This window comes from Sturnus vulgaris, chromosome 5 (genome assembly GCF_052056855.1).
Source record: "Sturnus vulgaris isolate bStuVul1 chromosome 5, bStuVul1.hap1, whole genome shotgun sequence".
NCBI classification, from domain to species: domain Eukaryota; kingdom Metazoa; phylum Chordata; class Aves; order Passeriformes; family Sturnidae; genus Sturnus; species Sturnus vulgaris.
This window is the reverse complement of record NC_142247.1, coordinates 36,030,065-36,050,637: the sequence shown is the minus strand read 5'-3', so window position 1 is coordinate 36,050,637 and position 20,573 is coordinate 36,030,065. Positions and strand designations below refer to the sequence as shown.

The window sequence follows — 20,573 nt, the reverse complement described above, 5'->3', positions numbered from 1 at the left end:
AATATACCTTTTTGTCACCTTACTCAGAAATGTCTCATTAATACTTCTCAGAAATATTCAGAGTGAGCACTCCCAACAAAGAATGTAATCTCTCCACAAGCTTTTAACAATTTTATTTATTTTCTCCTGTCTTAAAATAATTATGCTGCTTTTGAAAATGCTCTGCGTGTTTGGTCGAAAATACTTGTTCTATAAATCAAAGAAAACTAGAAAATTGAATAAAAGCCTATATTTGAGACCATATGCGTGCATGTGGTGGGGGGGGTGTGTGTTGTCTGTTCTTTTTTAAATGAAGCAAAAACTGTTACTCATTTCAGTGCCAGAACTTGGGGAAGCTGACGACCGTTCAGATTGGTCATGACAACTCAGGGCTACTGGCCAAGTGGCTGGTTGATTGTGTCATGGTCAGGAATGAAATAACAGGACACACGTACAAGTAAGCAACAAGTTGTAATTTTCCTTGTCTGAAATTCTTGTTGAATTTAGAGAAAGCAAGGCGGCGTTCACCTTCTCCTTATCTCTGACTGGGGCTGATTTGGGACCCTGATAGGATTGGGTTGGTCTCCCCTACCCGTGGTTCTCTCATTTCAGAAGCCTTAGTTGAAGTCAGATAATCTGATAAATATTAAATGAGATTTGAGTGCAGGATTTTCTTTGCATCTTTCTGAGACAGTATGGATAGTTTTGTAGTGATTTGTATGTTTATGTCTAATAATTAGAGCTCTTGATTTAAAGTAGTGTGGTAAAATTGTGCACAAATTAACTCTTTAAACCCCAAGAGCTGAAATTATGTTCTGGGGGAAATATTAGGAAAATAAAAGGTTTAGATGATTTCTTAATCCTATACTCAGCACATCTGTGTCAAAATTATCTCCAAATTCGTCGTTGATTTTACAAAACGTGGCTAAGCCGACTCAGTTTTTTAAAAAATGTGAACTTGGAAAACTGCAATTCAGAGAGGTGAGCTCCAGATCTGAGTTGGCCACAGTGTGTAGGGGAGAGTAGGAGGACATGGGATAAAAGGAATAGGGTTGTGGGCATGGATTTCATTAGGGCTGTGTATGAGATCCAAAGGTACAGCAGGTGAGGTCTGAGGATGAGGAGATGTCACAGCCTCAGCTGGGTGGAAATTCTGTGGGGATTTGGTTGTTAATCATCACAACGCTCTTAAAGGCTGCATCTCAATTGTAGTTGCAAGTGCAAAATAACTTGGCAGGAAACAAGATGTGGGCCATAAAATATGTATGTGACCCAAGCTTTGCATATTTCCCTGTTTCTAAGGACGGTTCTGTTGCAGTGCAGGGGCTGCTCCTGCAGAGCTCTGCTTTGTGAGAATTTTCTGGGAGCGAAGTATTCCCGGTTAGCAGTGTTTATTGGGTGCCAGCTGTCCCCCAGCTCTGCGATCAGGCTGCACCGTGCGTGTGGCTGACCTGTGCTTGTCCTGGGCGCGCTGCAGGTTCCCCTGTGGGCGGTGGCTGGGAAAAGGCGTCGATGATGGCAGTCTGGAGCGAATCCTCATTGGAGAGCTGGTGTCCTCCACGTCTGACGAGGAGCTGGGAAAGCAGTGCCGCACCCCGCCCCAGCAGAAATCTCCCACTGTGACTCGGCGGCTGAGCATCACTTCCCTCACAGGAAGGAACACCAGTAAGTCCTTGCCTGCCTCGCCAGGGTCAGAGAGAAGCTGCCAACTGCTGGGGGAAAAGCTGCTGTGAACAGGAGGGTTCATCCTGAAGCAAGGCTTTGGTGCAGAGCAGCAGCTGCAAGCTGATGAGCTTTTCCTGCCTTCCCTGTTTGCTGTTCGCTCTGTGACGTACACGTTGCCTCTTTCAATGTCCCCTTTTGATTGCTGAGAGAGACTAATCTCTTTCTTTGGAGCATGGAGATGTGAGATGAGGGAGGAGGAGGCAGCAGAATTTGCAGTAGCTGATGCTGCTCAGCCTCCCAGCTCGCTTTGCAGTCTGCGGGAAGACAGGCAGCTCAAAGCTTGATGTGGCTGCTGTGGGCTGCCTTCTGCCAGAGCTTATCTCTGCAGGGACCCTAGGGCACTTCAGCCTCACATCCCTAAAATTAGCTTTTATGAGGAACTGCTCTTGGCTGCAACAGGACACGGGACTGTGAGGGTCACACGAGGCATTCTCTGCTCAAGCACAGAGATGGGACAGTGTAGATCCTGTTCATACATCTGTCCAGCTCCTGTGAAATTAGAGGGCGTGAGTGCTGAAATGTCAAGCAAGGAAAGATTAACCTTCAGCTAGCCTGCTCTCCATCATTTCACAGAGCCTAATGCGGGGCAGATCCAAGAGGGAATCGGGGAAGCTGTGAATAATATTGTGAAACACTTCCACAAGCCAGAGAAAGAGGTAATTCCTACTTTTCATTACTTGCCTGCAAATTTTTATAAACAGAAATGGCACTGAAGTACCAGTAGATGTACTAGCTTTAGATCTGAAGTTTCTGGCATCCAAACGAGGTGAGTTGTACTTACCAACTCTCCCTTTTCCACAGAGAGGGAGCCTTACCATTCTGTTGTGTGGAGAAAATGGTCTGGTTGCAGCACTGGAGCAGGTCTTCCACCATGGATTCAAATCAGCTCGCATTTTTCATAAGAATGTCTTCATCTGGGATTTCATAGGTAAGCTGGTATATGATTTGGAGGAGAAGGTTTAGGGCAAAATGACTCCTCTCATGAGAGCTCTCAGTCCTTGGATTCTCATCAACTAGGGTTTGTTGGTTTTTTTTGGTCATTCTCCTGACAAGCCCCTGCTCCAGGTTGCTTAAAGTCAATGAGAAACCCAATGGCAGATGAGAAATACTAAACTCTGTAAGAGAAGAGTGTGAGTCTGTGCAGAAATTTAAGAGTTCCTAGTTCAAACAGCTGCTTTTCTGAGAGAAAGAAGGTAGGCTGGAGTTTGGGGTAGAGGAGCAACTGGTGTTAGGGGGTGAGCTGAGAAGGGGCAGGGAGTGGAAGGTTTGGATTTCTGGTTTTTGAGAACTCTCCTAATCATTGCACTGGTCTTCTAGTGATCATTACCTCTAGGCCTATGTAGGGGTAATTTAAGGTGTACTTCCTCCCTTAGAACAGGCTTGCAGGTGGAGATGCTCAGCCTGAAGGTAAGTGCTTACTCAGAAAAAGTGAAGAATCAATGCTGATGGTATCACTTAGAGTGAAACCACTGAGGGGTGCTCTGTTGCCACTTCTTGGTGTTACCTGTGTTAGCCATCAGCCAGCCTGACCAGTGCTGTGCCATGGCAAAAGTGAAGGTGACCACCTTCCTATGGTCTTCAGAGTCAGGAATTCAGAGATAAACTGTGGAATAGCTCTCAGCAGGTTGCTTTTTGAGGATTCCCTTGTGTGATTCTGTGTCACAATGAAGTGCGTCTTCTCACTGGGTTCTGATGTTCTCCCTACCACAGAGAAAGCTGTTGCTTACTTTGAAACAAGTGATCAGATTGGAGACAATGAGGAGGCCCTTTTGCTTCAGAGATCTTCATGCAAAACCTTCTGTCATTATGTCAATGCCATCAATACAGCTCCAAGGAACATTGGAAAGGATGGCAAATTCCAAATCTTGGTTTGCCTGGGGACAAGGTACTGAACTGCTCTTCATTATGTGTATCCTCTGGCATTAGACTAGAAGAATATTTTTCCACCATTGTAATTATCTTTAATTTTCCATTTTAAGACATCTCACACCTATCTATTATCCAGTGCCTATTTTAGGCAGATTTAGTACTACGTCAAAAATTGGAGCAAAGAAGCACTAATAATAAAATGGCTAGTGTCTAAACTGCTAAAAATGTTTTGAGCTTTTTTATAACTGTTAGCTTGACAGTCATGTGTATGAAATCTGTCTTGAAATGCTATTTTTAATGAAGTACTGACTTCAGGAATGTAGAGTTCCGTTTCAGGAGCTGGTAAATTTCTAAATCCCCATTCAATTGCTTGTGAAAATGAGATGCCTGTTATAATTTTGACAGAACTGTTCTAGATGAATCTTTCTTTCCTGATAGAGTACTTTCTGTCTTGCAGTTGGGGAGGGGCAGGAGGGTGAGACTTAGCTGTATTTTGGAGGGTAGAAGTTGGTATGTCTAGAAATAAGTACCATTTTTGTCTTATCTGTGCGGATACTTGGAAAACCAGTTGGCAAAGAGTCTTTCAGATTTTCCTCGAGTTTTACTTCCCTAGCTCCATATCTGAAAATGTTCCTGAATTCTTACAAATGTCCAATTCTGCTAATACCTTTCAATTTTCATTTCTACAGTAGGTAGTATTTTACTAACCAAATAAAGAGTTGCGATTACACGGCAAACTTGTACGTGCAAACAACACCCACCGCTCACCAAAAGGGGCTGCATGTTTTGGGTTGTGGTCTTGGAGAAGAATTCCAATGTGAGGTCTGTTGTACTTGGTGCTGTAACAATTCCTGTCCTGCCCTTTGCAGGGACCACTTGCTGTCTCAGTGGATCCCGCTGCTGGCAGAGTGCCCGCCCATCACCAGGATGTACGAGGAGAACGCTCTCCTCCGGGACCGCATGACTGTCAACTCCCTAATCCGAGTCCTACAGACATTGCAAGATTTCAACATCATCCTAGAAGGATCGCTTATTAAAGGAGTGGATGTTTAGCATGGCTTTGCTGAGAACTTCATTACTCCTTTCCCAAACAAGCAAACCACAATTGGAGACCTGCAAGGACTTGAATGCCATGGTAGTGCACCACTGTAAGGCAAAGCTGCTAGTGGAAGCAGGATTGGGAAGCCCGGTTTGTGCCCGATGGGGACTGGCCTCTAAAGCTGCAGAAAGCTAAGATGCAGTATTGTAGTTTATTTGAAACAGAAATTTAGTACAAAAAATAGAGTATTTTCATGTGTTAGATGTGTGTAAATATGCTATCTTCTTTAAGAAATTATATTACTCTAAGAAATTTTTCTTAGACTGAATGTTCCTGTTCTGATTATGAGTAGTTTAAACCCAGGGGAAGGATTTGGGGGAGGGAGGGAAGGACCAAGGTGGGAAGGGATGCCGCTACTTGCTTGTGAGGAAGAAGCCAATCAACGTGTAAATACAGCGCAAACTCAGCAGGGCTTTTTTCAGGTATTGCAAATTAATACAGCAGATATCCTTATGTAGCCATTGTGATTGTGTCACTCTTGGAAATACTGTAAGCATATGCTGGTTTACCCTACTGTACATGGTCTCTCTTAGTTTGTTGTTTGTTCGAAGACTCACCTTCCTATGTGTGGAAGTCATGAGTTGTCATTTTTTTCTGTAAGGTCTTTTGTGTCACTCCTGTTGATCTCCAAAAGGGGAAACAAGTGTTGGAATGCTTAAACACTGGAGAGGACTGCTGTCAGCCTCAGAGCCTGAGAGGATGAGACACCTGTTGAAGCCTTGCTGTTGCAGCCTGAGATGGCGAATGGTGGCTTGCTTGACTGGCTCAGTGTGTCCCTTCCCTGTCTAGATGTTCTCATGATTCACCCTCAGCCAGTTTGTGTTGTGGATGACCCTTTTCTTTCTCATGATGAGGAATTTGGTTTATACCAAATTCTTGCTGTACTTGAGAAGAATCATTGCTGTAGAGCCACAAATGCTGCTCTTGCTGTGCTACTGAACTGTATCAGCTGGCTTTGAAATGCTGACAGGTTATGAGTCTTCCTTTGTCCTGCAGAATGAATGTTCCTGGGGGAGTACAGGATCTTGGATGACTTTTTTTTTAATTATCCAGCTACAAAAATAAAAGGAATTAAGCAAAAGGAGGGGAAAAAAGTCATGTTGGTATTTTGAGGCTTCTCTCCTATACTCTTTCCAGTTAATATGTTACTAATACAGTGCATGTGTAGAGATACAGCTCTTGATGAGGAGCTGGGAGCAACTGTATGATACAAATTGAACAAGAGATTATATCAAAACCACCTTGTGAATACCATGCAGCAAATATGGAGTGTATTTTCCATTCTTGTAGATGGGAGTCGGAAGGATCTGAGGACACAGCTTCACCTGGTTTTAATTTTTGGAAATTAGTTTAAATACAGTTTTTTGTTTTCAGTTGTTTATTCCCTACAATCCTGGGCATTTGGTCAGTGGATTCTTTGGATGTCTCATTGCCAGCTGAGGCTTGGGAAAGGCCCCTGACTGATTCTCTAAGTGTGTTGCCTTGCACTGTGCTCTCAAGTGGCACTGGGGGTGGCTTGGCAATGGTGGACAGTGGCAGGTCTGGGCATAGTGTGCACATGGTGGAAAGAGGGATGGGAGATAAGGAGAAGGAAAGAGGATGGAAATGAGGGTTTGCTTTCTCACCTGCCTTTTGTCAAGCTTCCCTACTTTCCTGTGGCCCTTCTGCTGCCCAGTTCTTAGAACAGCACTCACTTCAGTGTTTTACATCAGACTCCCAACCAGAAGAAAACTCTTTGTGTAACTTCGTTCCATTGGAGAGTTTTTTGTTATAGAAGTCTTCTTCGTTTCTAAGAAAGAAGTAAAATAATACTGTCGAGGAGCCTTCCACTTTAATGAGGGTTCCAGCTTTCAATAACCATTCTTTCCTCCTGAGCTTATGCTTCCTTAAACTGACTGAACTCATCTCAAATACTGCAGGTAGCACTGCCATATCATTGTTGTGAGTGTGAATCTCTAAAGGCTGTGAAATGTGTCTCGAGTTAGTAGTCAGAGCCCACAGCTGTATGACATCTCTCTTACATTTCCAGAAATGTGAAATTTGGAGTGTTAGAATTTTCGTGTGGCCAGGCGTGTCTGCTTAAAGTCAGCAGATGATGCATGACAGCCCTTCAGCAGCAATTGAAAATGTGTCCCTGTACTTAACTCTATCAATGAATTATACATTTAGCACCAGAAACCATGTGGCAGCATTATTTGGTAATGACTGCTTAGGATGTTTTGATTTCTATTACAACTCAGGCCTTTCATGTTTAATGACTGCTATACAGGATTTTTTCACGCCCAGCCCAGTCTAAGTGACTTTCATTTTACTGAAATAACCACCTCTTTAGTCCTTGGATTTCTTCACAGCATCATCTGCATTTGTGGGCTGGATGCTTCCCAAAGTACACTGCTGCAGACTTCTCCAAAGGCTACGTGTGACTGGAGCAATCGTGGCATTCATCTGACATGACAAGGATTAAGTCCAAGCAGGATAAAGTAGAAATGTAGGCACCTCTAAAGGTCATTTATTTAAATGAATAAACCACACACAGAGAAAAAAGGCAATAACTACATTAAGTCTTTCTTAAGTTAAAAGAAGTCAAAACCTGAGAATTTTTAAAATTCAAATCAGGGCCTTTCCCTATTTCAGACTACATTAAGAAACCTTTAGCACTTAAAACAATTTCACCTCAGCTTCTTCAGCAAGTGTTGACTTGTTTGGTTTTGTCAGGTTTCACATCATATTAATAATAATACAATAAAAATTATGTATGTCTCATGTTTCCTTGTAGGCAATAAACCACCCCAAGATGTGTTGAAAGGGGCACAGCTGAGTCCCTCGGATTCCTAGAGTAGTTATTTGACCACCTTGGGAAAACGGTTTTTCATAGTGAATTTTTATTTTATCATGTATGTTTTGGGGTTTTTTTAGTGGACTATTTTGTTGATTGAAAACTGTGAGGTTTTTTTCTGTAAGGTTTACAGAAATCATTCTATCCACTAGAATGGTGAGAAACCCATCAGGATTCTTCTAAGCTAACACAGTTTTTACTTCAGTGTTAAAGCACCTTCTTTGGTTGAGAAAGGGAATCTTGGAAAAGACCAAAGCTCTCTGGTATCTGCTTTTTTAAAAAAACAGAAAAATTCCTATCCGTTGCCCGCCTGCAGATGTCTGAGTTTGCATAGTCCAGTTGTACTAACAGCCAGCATGGTAATTGAGGGAGTCAGAGAATCAAATGCCTCACAATGTACAAAATGTGTAATTATAATTCTCTGAAATAAATGAAGTTGTACTGTTTAGTGAAAAATCTACTCATGTTTATTCCAAGTTGGTTTGTGTAATTAGCTATATCATTGTTCAAAAATGTGTTTTTAGGGTAGTTGCGCAGCAGCGTATTTGAGAAAATTCCTTCTTTCAATCAAATGAAGGTGCGCATCGTGAGGGGAAATATTGTGTGTTACACTTGAAATGTACAAATGTGCCCTGTATAGCTTAAAATGATCCCTGAATGTCTCCATTAAGTATATTTTGTCTTTACATTATTACTAACAGAATAAGAACTGGATTATTTTCAAGACGACATTAGTAAAAGTATTGTTTTATCAAGCACTTTAACATACACACCACAAACCAACATGGGTTTTTTCAGGTTTTGAAATACATTGAAATACAGCTTTTCATGATATGTCCTTTACAAATAAAACTGTGAGAATAATGGTTGGTGTCACTTTCTCCTTGCAGAGGAACCCAGAGATTTGGGTCTCAAGCTGAGGAGCTGATCTGAGCCTGGAGGGAACAAGCTGAACAGAATGATCCAGCTGATGGTGACTCTGGTACTGGGAACTTGCTGGAGCAAAGCTGGGGAGAAGGGGATGTGAAGGACTGTTCCCAAAACCAGCCCTTCTGCCTCCCCTGACACAAAGGGGAGGCAGAGACCATGCAGAGTCCGAGCAGCTCTTTATTCCATGTCTTGTGTGGAAAAGGTGGCTGGTTGCAGGGCAGAAATGGGATCACAGTGAAGCTGAGCTCTTACCACAGTGGCATTCGCTAGGCAACCAGGATTGCTTTGCCCTCAGTATCTGGAGGAGTGGGGAGAAGGAGGATGGGATTAACCTGCAGCAAAGAGTCTCTTTCCTCTCTTGACATGAGTTGCTCTACTATTTGAACTCAGGGTTAAAATGCTGGAATGAAGCTCATGCTTTCCTATCTGTCAGGTGGCATGTTGTGGAAGAAGGAAGGTTGATGGACAAGAGGGACATGAATGCCTGCAATAAAAGAGGTGCAAAGAAAAAAAAGAAAAGACAGTGAAATTCCCTCTTTTCTAAGTTGGACTGGATTTTCAGAAAGTTCCCCCATGTCCCTCCCAGTTTCAGATATGCTGGAATTAGCAAAAATAGGAGAATTTTTGAAAACTTTGACAGTTTGAAATGCAGAGCCCTGCATGTGTGTGTGCTTGGCATGTCTGTTCATTCATTTTAACTCTGTTTTGAAGAGAGGACTGAAAGTCTCAGAGCTTGGGACCATATATATGGGAATCCTGAAATACATTGTGTGGTGATACTGGTGCTTATCAACATTATAGATGTGAATAAAATCCATAGAGCTGCCTATTGTCAATGTCAGTGGGTGGAGTGGCCGTATCTTTACACCTCCTTACTAAATGTGTGTAAATTAGAGATCTGACCTCTTAAAGACAGTCAGTACTTGAAATAGGGCAAGAGAGCAAGTGCAAATAATTTCCTCTCCACTGTGCCTTCATTGATGCAGTCTGGAAGCACTGCAGTGTTTTCTGAAAATGAGGAATAGAAGAAAACTGTCTGAGAAAACTGGCATGGGCAGGAGTTGAAATAGCTCATCAATCTAGTTTGTTCCTTTCCAGCATTTCAGGTAAGCTTGTTCAATTAAAAAAAAAAAAAAAGTGTTCAGTGAAATGGTGAGTGAAATTGCTTCCCTGGCTGTCACCCCATCAGCTCAGAGGCTGAGGCTCCTGTCGCTGTAGTCAGGAAGCATTGCTGACATTCCTAATTTCTCTCCTGCTATTCCATCAGCCGTGCATCATAAGCTGTTTTGAGCCCAGCACAGGGTGTGAAGGGAATGGGAAAATTCCTGTACGGGTCTGCTATCTGGTGGCTGGTTATGGTAAACTCTCTGCTGAAGCCACTGCAGAGCTGATTTGTCAGTGGGGAGCTGTTATTCTGCAGGAAGGCTTGACATTTCACAGGGCCCATCTGCATTGCCTGCAGACCTCACAGGGCATCTCAGATCCTCTGAATGAACTTCCTCTGCCAGAATGTACCAGGCAAATTATTTTTGCCTTGAACCAAGCCCACCTTTGTCCTGAGGGGAGGGAGAGAAAAGCCATAGGAGGAAACACAGCAAACCCCCCTGATCCTTACCCACGGCACATTTTTCATGCTGAAAAGGAGCTCACTGCTAGGTGATCTAATGGCTACCTTGCTACCACTCAGGAATGGATTCAGTGGGGTCCATAAATGTAAAATAATTGTGATTTGCATGGGAGAAACTCAGGTGTTCACACCAGTCACTGAGTAATAGAATAATCTGTAAGGGATGTCCCGATCTTCACACAGAACATTCAGTGGCAGATTTTCCCCTGCTCCCATGGCTAGCTTATACAAGTCTAAACTAAACTCAATAGCAGCCAGATGTTGCGTTTAGTGCTCTGCAATCCTTGTATTCTGCTTTCAACCAGAGGTTTCCACAAAAGCTGGTGTTAGCCTAGGAAAGCCATTCCCTTACGCTGCCCCTGCAGCCAGTGGGAAGAGATGGGCTCCTTCAGAAGGCCTTGCAAGGAGAAACCTCACTTGGCTGCTTTTAATTATGCCTAAAGAAGTCCAACAGAGACAACTTGCCCTTGGAAGCTAAGCAAGCATTAATCTTTATGAATATTCCCACCAACACTGTCCTCCTATAGAGTTCATTCCTTCAAAGGCACCCAAGTGATACATTGTGATACATTTACACTTGAAAACCCAACAACTTTACAAGAGTAAAATCTAAAGGTGATGCACTCAGGCTGTTATTTTTTTGCCATCTATTGATAATTTAGATATGAAGACAAATTCCTTATTTTTCTTACAGAGGCATGCAATAGAGACCAGAAAATGTGGCTTCAATTTCTAAGTCTCCCTGATTTCCCCCAGGAGCTTTAAGCTTGTGTCATATCCCATCTTGCAGGTATCAGGGAGCTGTGGGGAGACTTTGCTTCAGCCAGTTCTGCCTCATCAAGGAAGATTGTTCAGCCTTGGGGTCAGCAGCTATCCCTCCAGCATCCACTGGTGTGTGACTGAGAGCTGCTTTTCAGTGCTGCTGTGACAGGAGAGCCCTGAGGTCTCATGTGTGGTTAAATCCAGTTTAAAGGCATTGGTGAAACCTGTTGATTTGTAGTGTTCTGGACTTGCAAGTCTGTCAAGCTGTGTGTGGTTGGAGAGTTTTGTGATTGTCCAGACAGAAGAACCGGCTTTCTTCCTACTTAGCTACAATACAGAAATTATGGTTACTATCAGCAATGTGATTAAGCACTGCAAAAATGCATGAAAATCCTTGCTTGGCTGTTGTGTGAATATGGCAGTGTTTCTCTACCAGAGGTGAGGAAGAGGAAACAGATTTTGCAAAAGCACAGCTTTTGCAAATTTTCCATGGCTTTTAATCTTGAGTTCATAGCTCTTCTAGGAGGTACAGACATTCACTAACATCGAATTCAGCTTGTCCTCTCTTTGCCCCACAGCCTGTCCCTGCTCATTGCGAGCCCAAATAGATCATACCAGATCCACCACACTCATACCAGAAAATGCATGGTGGAAGACCTGTGAAGTGCTAGCAAGAGATTTCCAATAGTAATCAGAAGTACGACTGAGAACCATCTTTGTGGGGCTGTTGTTTGGTTCTGGGGTTTTTGTCAAGGCATGGATTCAATTTCAAACGAACTGGAAAGTCAGCCCAAAGGCTCTGTGCTTCTGTACTTGAGATAGAGTGAACCCTTCCATGAAGTCTCCTTAGCCTGTTTCTTTGGCTCAATGCACCCAAGTTCACCTGCTTCACACATGGAGCTTTTGAACTGTCATTATCCCATGAGATAAATAGAAAGTGCTCTAAGCTGGACTGTGCAATACGAACCCTCCAGCTCGGAATCAGTGTGGCTACTGGCTTGCCTGAGATCTGAACTTCTCGCAGATGGGTTGTGGTTCCTGACTGTATAAATAGTGTGAAGCTAGCTAGAAATGGGTGTGGTGCACAGGATATTCTCCCCCAACCCATAAAATGGCTGAAAGAAAAACTGCATTCAGGGAATGTAAGTGGAAACATCATCCTATGGCTCTGCCCAGCTTTCATGTTCCTAAAGCTGTGGAAAAAGTTTCTATTCATGGTAACAGAAATACAGGAGAACTAGGAAAAGCTTGCAGACCAGAGAAGCTATTTCATTCATCCTCAGAATGGACTTTGTTAGAAGAGAATTTCAGATGTCAGCAGGAATTTATGTTAGACAGGGGTAGTCTGGGTAGCTGTGTTCAGTGAGAAATAGGATAGCTGTTCTGGGCTTAGTCATTTGTGTTTAACTGGCACAATGCTAAAAAGTGAGGAATGAACTAGCTGATCTTCAATTCAAATGTGTGTCCTGGGAAGTGCAAATACAAGTTGATCCACAGTGGCTTGCTGAAGTCAGTGAAAGTTCCTAAAACTGATGAGTTTAGACAGGTATTAATGAGCAATGTAGTCTGCAAAACCTATTAGTTTGTGCACAGAAGAGAAGTGACCTTCTTTTGGGAAAATAATTGACTGTTGTTGCTGCTGCTTTCAGCACACAGTGTTTATTAGGACAGTCCCAGTCTTCCACATAAGAGTTGGCTTCTGGATGATCTCAGCATTTTAAGTATGAATAGCTATCTCTGTGAAGGGCCAGGCTTGTGCTAGGGAAGATATTGTACAGCCTCGTGTTAATCTCTTCAGTTAAGATAGCCTGGGAGAAAGAAGTGGCAGGACAGGGTGTGACAAGCAGGACACTGACTGTGAAGGCTGCCGGTGTTGACTCTGGGTAGAGCTGTGAGCAACATGGTTTGTCTTATCATAAGGTGCAGGATAAACCCCCCTCAGCAAGCGGGGGCAAATCTGAGCCCTCATTCCCCATGGCCGAGCAGGAGCTGGCAGTAGAGGACAGTAGTACAGGCATGTTCCTTTTGTCCCCTCCACAGCCACTCCAGGCTCTCTTTAGCAGAAGCATTTTTCAGCAGGATGCACACATCCCTCTTTCATTTGCACTTTGTCTGTAACGGAATTGTTTTTCTCTGACATTGGAAGTTAAATCTGTTTGTAATGGGACCAGCTCCTGCAAGCATCCAAAGTGTTGGGAAGTTTTCATGCAAAAATTGGTGCAGGGCTGCCAGTGCGTTTTCCCAAGCACTGCAAGCCTCATGCTTTGTCTGGTTCATCATCCATGTTCCTGGAGATATCATAAGCTAAGCTACTGAGCCAGCTCCTCCTCACAGAGCTTCCTGGGATGCCCCTCTGGCCCTTGGACCTTGCTCCTTGAAATCTTCCAGGTTTCATAAGCAGGGCGATTCTGAGAAACTTTTGTGCTGAGGAGAAGGGTTAGGAAGGGAAGGAGAAGGAAGCAGCAGCGAGAGAGGGAGGAGGGAGTCCATAATTTGTTTGAAGTGGTTCTCAGCAGGCAGTGTTTCCATGCAAGCACCTCTCTGACTTGCCCCCAGCAAAGCACTGCTTGCGGGAGGATGGCAGGAGGGCTTTCACTCCCTCTGCTCCTCCCAAGTGTTGAAGTGACTTTCTACCTCTGGCTTAGGCAATTAATCAGGTAAGGAAAACTACTGAGGACTCCAGGCAGAACACACTCTGTAACATCTTAATCAATTTCCCCTTCCCCCTCTTTCACAAAAATACTTGCCTGCAAGGGCCTGTACTATTTTCTCCTCTGTTGGCACAGGAGCCATGGGTAAAGAGATGATGGTAGCAGCTCTTTCTGTGTCTGTATAATAACTCATTACTCTCTTACTCAGCTAATTAAAACCAAAACCCCTCTAGCTACCCTGAAAAATGTAAATAATATTTATTAAAACATTGTTCTGTGGTATAGCCAGCACCCAAGTTACAGAAAGGCTGTTATGAAACAGGACTTTGCTTGTGAAGAAATGGATGGCTGCAAATCAAGTGAATACCAGGCTTTCTGCATAAAAGCATTAAGCTGGAGACAAACAGAAGTGTTTACAATTAAAAATGCATGAAACGCAGAGGGCAAACAGCTGGCAGTGGCCAAAGCACTCTGAACACCTTTGCATTGTGCCTTGGCCATCTCTGGAGTTAGCACAGATAGGGTGTGGAGTAAGCAGTTAAACAAGATTTCTCCAAGGGCATTGTGTTCTTAGCAGAAGTAGCAAGGTAATAGGAAGACAAAACACATCAAAGCAGGAGAAAAAAGTTTTGATGAGACAGGAGAGTGTTCTTGAATCTCTGGCTAAATGCACAGTGCCTGTTCAACGTATCTGCTGTAATGTAAAATAAAGAGAATGTAATGTAAAAAGACCATGAATGTGAAGCCAGGAATAAAGTCAAGTCCAATATTAGGACACAGCTCCTTTGTATTCACGTTTATATAAAAATCCAAGTGTGTTTCATACACAGAATGAACCCTTGGTGTAAAAATGATTGAGTGAAACTCCTTGCTTGTTCCTTGCACCTATGGAACAGGCCTGATTTAATTCTTCAGCTGTGGCAATACCAGACTAGCTTGAAAGAATTTGATCCAACTTTTGGGCATTCTAAGATGAATATATAAAAACTCTAAAGATAACTAAATAAAGAACTCTGGGATTATAAGAGCACATAAAGCCAAGTGTGTATTGTAGCCTTGCAAAGCAGACAGCACAAGCCATCCTAAATACCTGTTTCTTGAAATATGGAGACATTTAGAGAAGTGCTTCTGCTTTAATGCAGAAGTAAAACCTTTCCCATTTGCTAAAAGGTCCTGCCACCTCTGTTATAGTACAGTTGGAAGGGCTTTAGAAGCAATTCATAAAAGGTTTGTAAAAGTTCCATATGAGAACAGGTGTTTTAAAACGTATTTGCTTTGCATTGTCTAGGAGTTCATCTCATTCTATAATCTCAGTTTAAGTTACTTGTCCAGAAGAATCAGATCCACAGGCACAAATATCCCACTGAGTCAATGTTTGCTATCTTGCAAGCAGACTAGGTTCAAAAACATCATTGCCTGCCTTGGTCAAATCAAAAACTACAGTTCCACTCTTGTTTTAGTTTTGGGAGACGATTCTGTCTCTGTATCTAGTGAAAAACTTTGTTCCAAGGTGTTGCTTTATGTCAGAATGCAGTCTTGTCCAGTACCTGGAATTTGCACAGCTAACATGGGTCCATACAGAGTAAGCTGCTCTTGGACCTACAAGCTGCACAGTCTGGAAGAAATTATCAGGTAGTAGTTATCAGTTTGATTTATTCTTTCTATCACTCTCACTTTCTGTCACACCCTGGGCATCCTGTGTTGGTGAATGAGAATGAGACATGAAAGCTGTCAAACTTTTTATGACCTTTTCATGAAGGTTCATCTGATACAATCTAGATCAAATGGTTTTTATCCAGTCTCCAATTCTTTAACAGAGAATAACTGGAGTATGCTTGGCTGGCTCTGCCCTAGAACCAGTCTGCACATTCAGCTACTGCTCCCTTCTGCCTCCCAAAAGCTAATCCCTGTTGCTTTTAGTCCCCTAGATGTGACCACGCTGCTCAGAGACACCTCACAACCTGCGAACAAAGGAAGGTCTCTGTGCCAGTTCCAGCTTTCTGGTAAGAGACTAGATAACTTCTTAGGTGGACACAGTTCTGCAGTTTATCTCTCAGGACCAAGACTCCACTCTGCCACCATGTGTGGCCCTGTGTCTCTCGAGACAGCTCTGTGGGATGGATGCTGTAGCTTGAATAACACTTTGGATGGTCCTTTGTTGTAAGATCATTTTATGGTACATATACTGAGCAACTGGTTAATGCTGAGTACTATTTCTAATTTCCTGTGACTGGTGTTATGGGCATTATTGATCCTACTTGAGAGAAACGTGTTTTCCAGCAACGGGTTATTGACTACCTCAAAGAAATTAGTTACTCTCATTTCCTCTTTAAGGAGAGGGAAATGCCAGGACCACACACAGAACAGGTGAGTTTTATAAGCTCCTATTGCCAGCAGAGAGCTAGCACTGAAGGGAACATGCTTCTTCAAGAAGTTTTTGGATGTTTTTAAGTCTAAAGCAGCTGTCACCCCACCACGTCAGACTAATTCCTTAGCAGGGCTTCCCCCATTGATGGTAACAGATTGCACTCCAGCAACTCAGCCTAAATTTCTCTGAGGAATGTAGTTAAGATGCTACAACCAGCTACTCTCAGTGTTTTTGCAAGGGCTATATGTGAATTTCATAAAGGTAGATGGTCTACCAACCATTACTTGGTGAATAGAATATGTATAACTGCTCTCATAACTGCTGCCTCTATTGGTCCTGGATGGTTTAGAGAATGACTTGCCTGAAGCATGACTGAAACTATCTGTTGGAGGGGAGTCTGAGTCTTCCTCTGTGCATTTAAAGCATTAAAAACAGTGGAGCAGGAAGCAGTGATGATGGTAGATTGTATAAACCAAGCAGGGAGGGGTGCTGTTGCAGAGTAGAAGCTGGCCAGCATGAAGACACAGCAAAATACTTGGAACGAAAGAGTTGTGCAGGCATCACTGAGTCCTGCTATCCCCCAGAAAGTGGGATGGATGTAGAAGCCAGCACAGGAGCGTCCCAGCCTTAAGGCATGGAGGGGACTGTCAAAGCACAGAGATTGCAAACTCACATAGTGTTTGCCAGAGCTCAGAGGTCTGTTGCTATGGACAGGGACACCTGTGCAGAGGGCTTGGCACTGTGGCACTGACCTGTTTTGCTCAGTCCCCAAGAAGCTGAGTCTGGCACACTCTGCCTGCACCAGGTCCACATCCTGATATCCTAGTCTGTCTAGGGATAAATAAATGGGTGACAGTGATTTTGAAGTGGACTTTTGAGTTTAGACATTGGTATCTGTCCTCCAGGCCTCCCAGGACACCATAGAAATGTTGTTTCCAGTGCCCCAGTCAGTATCTACATGTTGACTCAGTATAAGGAGCTTGCTGGGAGCCCATTTACCACAGCATACAAAAGAGGCTTTAAAGGGCTGCTGCTACCGTAAAGAATGGTGCAAACAAAACTCCTCCTGTTTTGCAGACCTTCTATGAATGGCTTCTTATTCTAATTTACCACAAGATGTGTTTTATAAGAGAGTAAGTTTGGCCCGAGTGCATAAGTGAGAAGCATTTACACACTTACACAAGTGGGAAAGACCTGGACATTCCCACCTCACACACATCTGTTGGATGGGCACTGACACCCTTGCTCCTGAGAGTGGCCGCTGAGTCCCTCCTTGCCTTTTTTGTGTGGCTGAATTGTTGGGTCTCTGCTCTGGAACAGCTTGAGAGTCTAGAAGTAGAGGGAACACCCCAGTGGCCAGACCTGCAGTTTGAGGTCTGTCTGGGACTGTGGCTGGTATGAGATGGCACAAAGGAAATTACCTGGCACCTCAAACTGTTTTGCTCACCATGAAGCTGTTGGTCCAAGCAGGAGGGATTTAGCCCCTGTTCAAACTTTTTCTTTTACTATATGGTGTGAATTGTGTGTTTGTGATTCCCCAATCCACTCTGAGTGCACGTGCTGAGCCCTGACATATGCAGGGCAAAGAAGGATCAGCACAAGAGGTCATTTCCAGAGCTATGCAGTTTTCCCACTTTGCTCCTACAGATAATGCAAATCAATCAGTAAATACTGCTCTTGCTTTTGAAACCTTGAGTTAGGACTGGTTCAACTGCTGCTAAGGGTAGCCATCCTGACAAGAAGTCAGTCAGTTCAGCTATGGATAGAGATTTGTTTTGACAGCATGCTGAAAATAGCATCCCAGAAACCATACTGCTAGGTGGTTTTAGGAAGGTCAGTTTTTTAAATGTTTCTGACCAGCCAGCTTGTTACTCTGTAAATAGCAATCACTTTGTTTAGCTGTTTTTCAGAAAGTGCCCATGCCTGGAGGACAATCCCATCCCAGGGCACCTCTTCACAGCCTGGTCATCCTGGCAGGCTGCTCTTATTCAGCCTGCTAATCAGCTCCTAATCAGCCATAACCCTCACCGACAAACCCAGCTACATCCCACTGACTGAGAAAGAGGCAGAGAACTCCAGCTGTGGCTTTAACCAAAGAAACTTCTTCGGGAGGTAAAAGGTATGTGATGTAGAAGTCCTAAGCTCTCCTCATTCAAAACCCACTTTCTCCTTTCTGAGAGTCTTCTTACATTTTTCCTGGAGGTGGAAATAACTTCCAAAATACTTTCTTGTAAGGTTAGACTTCCAGGTGCTCTTGGGCATCCGACTTCTTGGGCTGTTTTCTTCAATGAACCAAGCAGCTAATAGTTGCTATAAAGTTGGCTATTGCAGAAGCACATCCGTTTCAAAGCAAAAGTCACAGGCACTAAAGTCTATGCTAAGTTTTGGTATAAAGTCCTAAATCAAAGCAAAAGCAATGGCAAAAAGCAAAAGGCAAAAAGCAAAAGCAATGGCAAAAATAGCAGCTCTCCCTAATGCATGTTCTTATATAGAAACTTCTTAACAAGCTAAGACACAAACTCGGACCACTGTTTTTTAACCTATTAGAATTCTAGTTTCTTAGCACGCCAGGCTACGTATAAACTACGTATATGGTCTATCTTGTTCTATTTGAAAAATACAAGTAATATTCTTACTATAGCTTTATTATGTCTAAAACTATGTTCTTGGAGCTGCCACGGAACTCCTAGTATCTAAGACTATGTTTTTCAACCTTCACTAGAACTCAAACTTCTACACTGGTATTTAAGACCTTTTACTTACTAAAAGCACTTAAAACCCATTCTACTTACTTACTTACTTGCTTGCTTACACTAAAACTTAAACTTATACCTCTACTTTATGTGTGAGTGGCTTAACATACTTCAATCCATCCAAAGGCTTTAATTCAGTCCCTGCACTCTGATTTGTCTCTGAAGAATTCAGAGAGACTCCTGACTTACTAACACTTTCTCTGTCCCTGCAGGGCAGTACACTCTTGCATCCCTTCTCCCCTACACTCACATGGCACTGGTCCTCGTGTCCTTGGTGATCTCTGCGTCACAGGGACAGTGAAGACAGAGGAACTTTCTCGCTGGCCCTGAGATGTCTCTCAGATCACTCTGTGCCTGTGGAGCACAGGGGTCATTCTGCACACAGGCTCTGTGGCTCAGGCTGTGCCACCTCTGCCGTGGTGGTAACATCTGGGTCCCTTGACTTCTCTGCGTGCTGTAATTTGCAATATGAACAGGATGTCAGACCTGAGGGACATCACTTAGGTCACATGCATGTCCTGGTTTGGGATTACTTCTCTTTCATCACCCTGTAGAGTTCACTCCTGACTATGAACATCCGTTATGGGACCCAACTTGCTTTTGGGGATCCCCATGATCAATTTTTGCTCAAATTTTTCCTGAAGCTTGACCATCCTGCTTCTGCCCTCTCCTTATCTGCATAGCTTTGTGAGTGAATACTTCTTCATAGAAAGCTTTTCACCTTTCTTATTTTCTTGTTTTCATTTTCAGAATGGGATGCCTCTGCCCTGAGAAAGGAGGAGGTATCCTGCTGCCTCCTCCCTTCATGCTTCATTCTCCCTGCCTGCCCTTTTCCTCCACCTGCCCTTGGCTTGTTTTTCAGAGGATGTTGAGTGTCAAATTTGGTTGATTTGTTGCAGTCCAATTAACTGATTCAATCCAATTAAGCTATCTGAAGTTATCTCTGTAATGTGGCAGCTTTGTTAGTCAACTTCATTCCCTCCTACCTTTGCAAAAATTTTTGCCTCCAGCTCCTCTCTCCAGATTTTGGCGGTAGATTTCCACTTGGTTCTTGGCTGCTTGATCAAAGCTTGTGATCCGGACTGCAGATTCTGCAGATTTCCTGCAAGGACCAGCTCCTCCAGCTGCCTCCTTTCCTTGGTTAGCCAAGTCTGCCCACAGCTTTTCTTCCTCACCAGAAGACTTGCAGTTACTACGTCTGCCTTTGACAGCTTGGCAAGAAGGTCAGCAATGCTTTATCTCCTCATGAGAATTCTCACTTGTACCTGAGCCTGGAGAGGTATCACCATCCTCGCCTTGCTTTGGCTGCATGAAAACTGCCCACAGAGACATATTTTTTCCATAGTTTCTTTGGCTTTCTGCAGTCAAAGTTTGAAATCTGAAGTTCTGTCACCTCCTCAAAGTGCCTTTATTCCTTTCATTTTGCTTGCTGGTACTGTAGATTAAGAAGTAATGTCACTGAGGACAAAGCTTTCTGAAGAAAGAATGACTGATGCTTTAACCTGGAAAAAACTGCCTCAGGTTTCTTGGTTTTATTTAGCAGAGTACCTTACCCTGTAAGAAAACCCTTCCTGGTAGTTCCTGTTGCCCCCCATGCTAGCTGCTCCCAGCAGAGGATTTCAGGCATCAGACATTTCAAATAAAAACCAATTTGCTTCTGTAGGTGCTTTCATTCCCAAGCATTCCTATTTACCTTCTTGATTCCTGTTGAGAAAGAGGTCAAGATAAAAAGCCTGTCACACCGAAGGATTGCTTCCTAGACACCATGGATGCTCCCCCAACTACCTAGCCTCACTTTTCATTTTCTCTCAGCAAGCTGTGTCTGTGTTCAGGGCCATGCAGTAGAAAATGGGATTAAGGAGATGGCTGTACCTGGTCAGGAGTCTTAGATTCAGTAAGAAACTTTGAAGAGCAAATTCTGTCCCCTAAGTGATTCCACCTGACACCAAGCCTACAGAACACTCTCCAAAGGGG

The 20,573-nt window shown here is 43.4% G+C and overlaps 1 protein-coding gene across 1 annotated transcript in view; it reads left to right on the top strand.

The window, feature by feature from the left end:
• DENND5B (DENN domain containing 5B) overlaps positions 1 to 8,372 on the top strand; it is a 103,629-nt gene extending 95,257 nt beyond the window's left edge. The window contains exons 16-21 of the mRNA XM_014876962.2: positions 318 to 436; positions 1,457 to 1,644; positions 2,278 to 2,360; positions 2,506 to 2,632; positions 3,415 to 3,589; positions 4,443 to 8,372. Coding sequence (XP_014732448.2) covers positions 318 to 436; positions 1,457 to 1,644; positions 2,278 to 2,360; positions 2,506 to 2,632; positions 3,415 to 3,589; positions 4,443 to 4,626 — 876 coding nt within the window. The 3' untranslated portion in view covers positions 4,627 to 8,372. The remainder of the gene's footprint in view (positions 1 to 317; positions 437 to 1,456; positions 1,645 to 2,277; positions 2,361 to 2,505; positions 2,633 to 3,414; positions 3,590 to 4,442) is intronic.
• Positions 8,373 to 20,573: the final 12,201 nt, after the last annotated feature.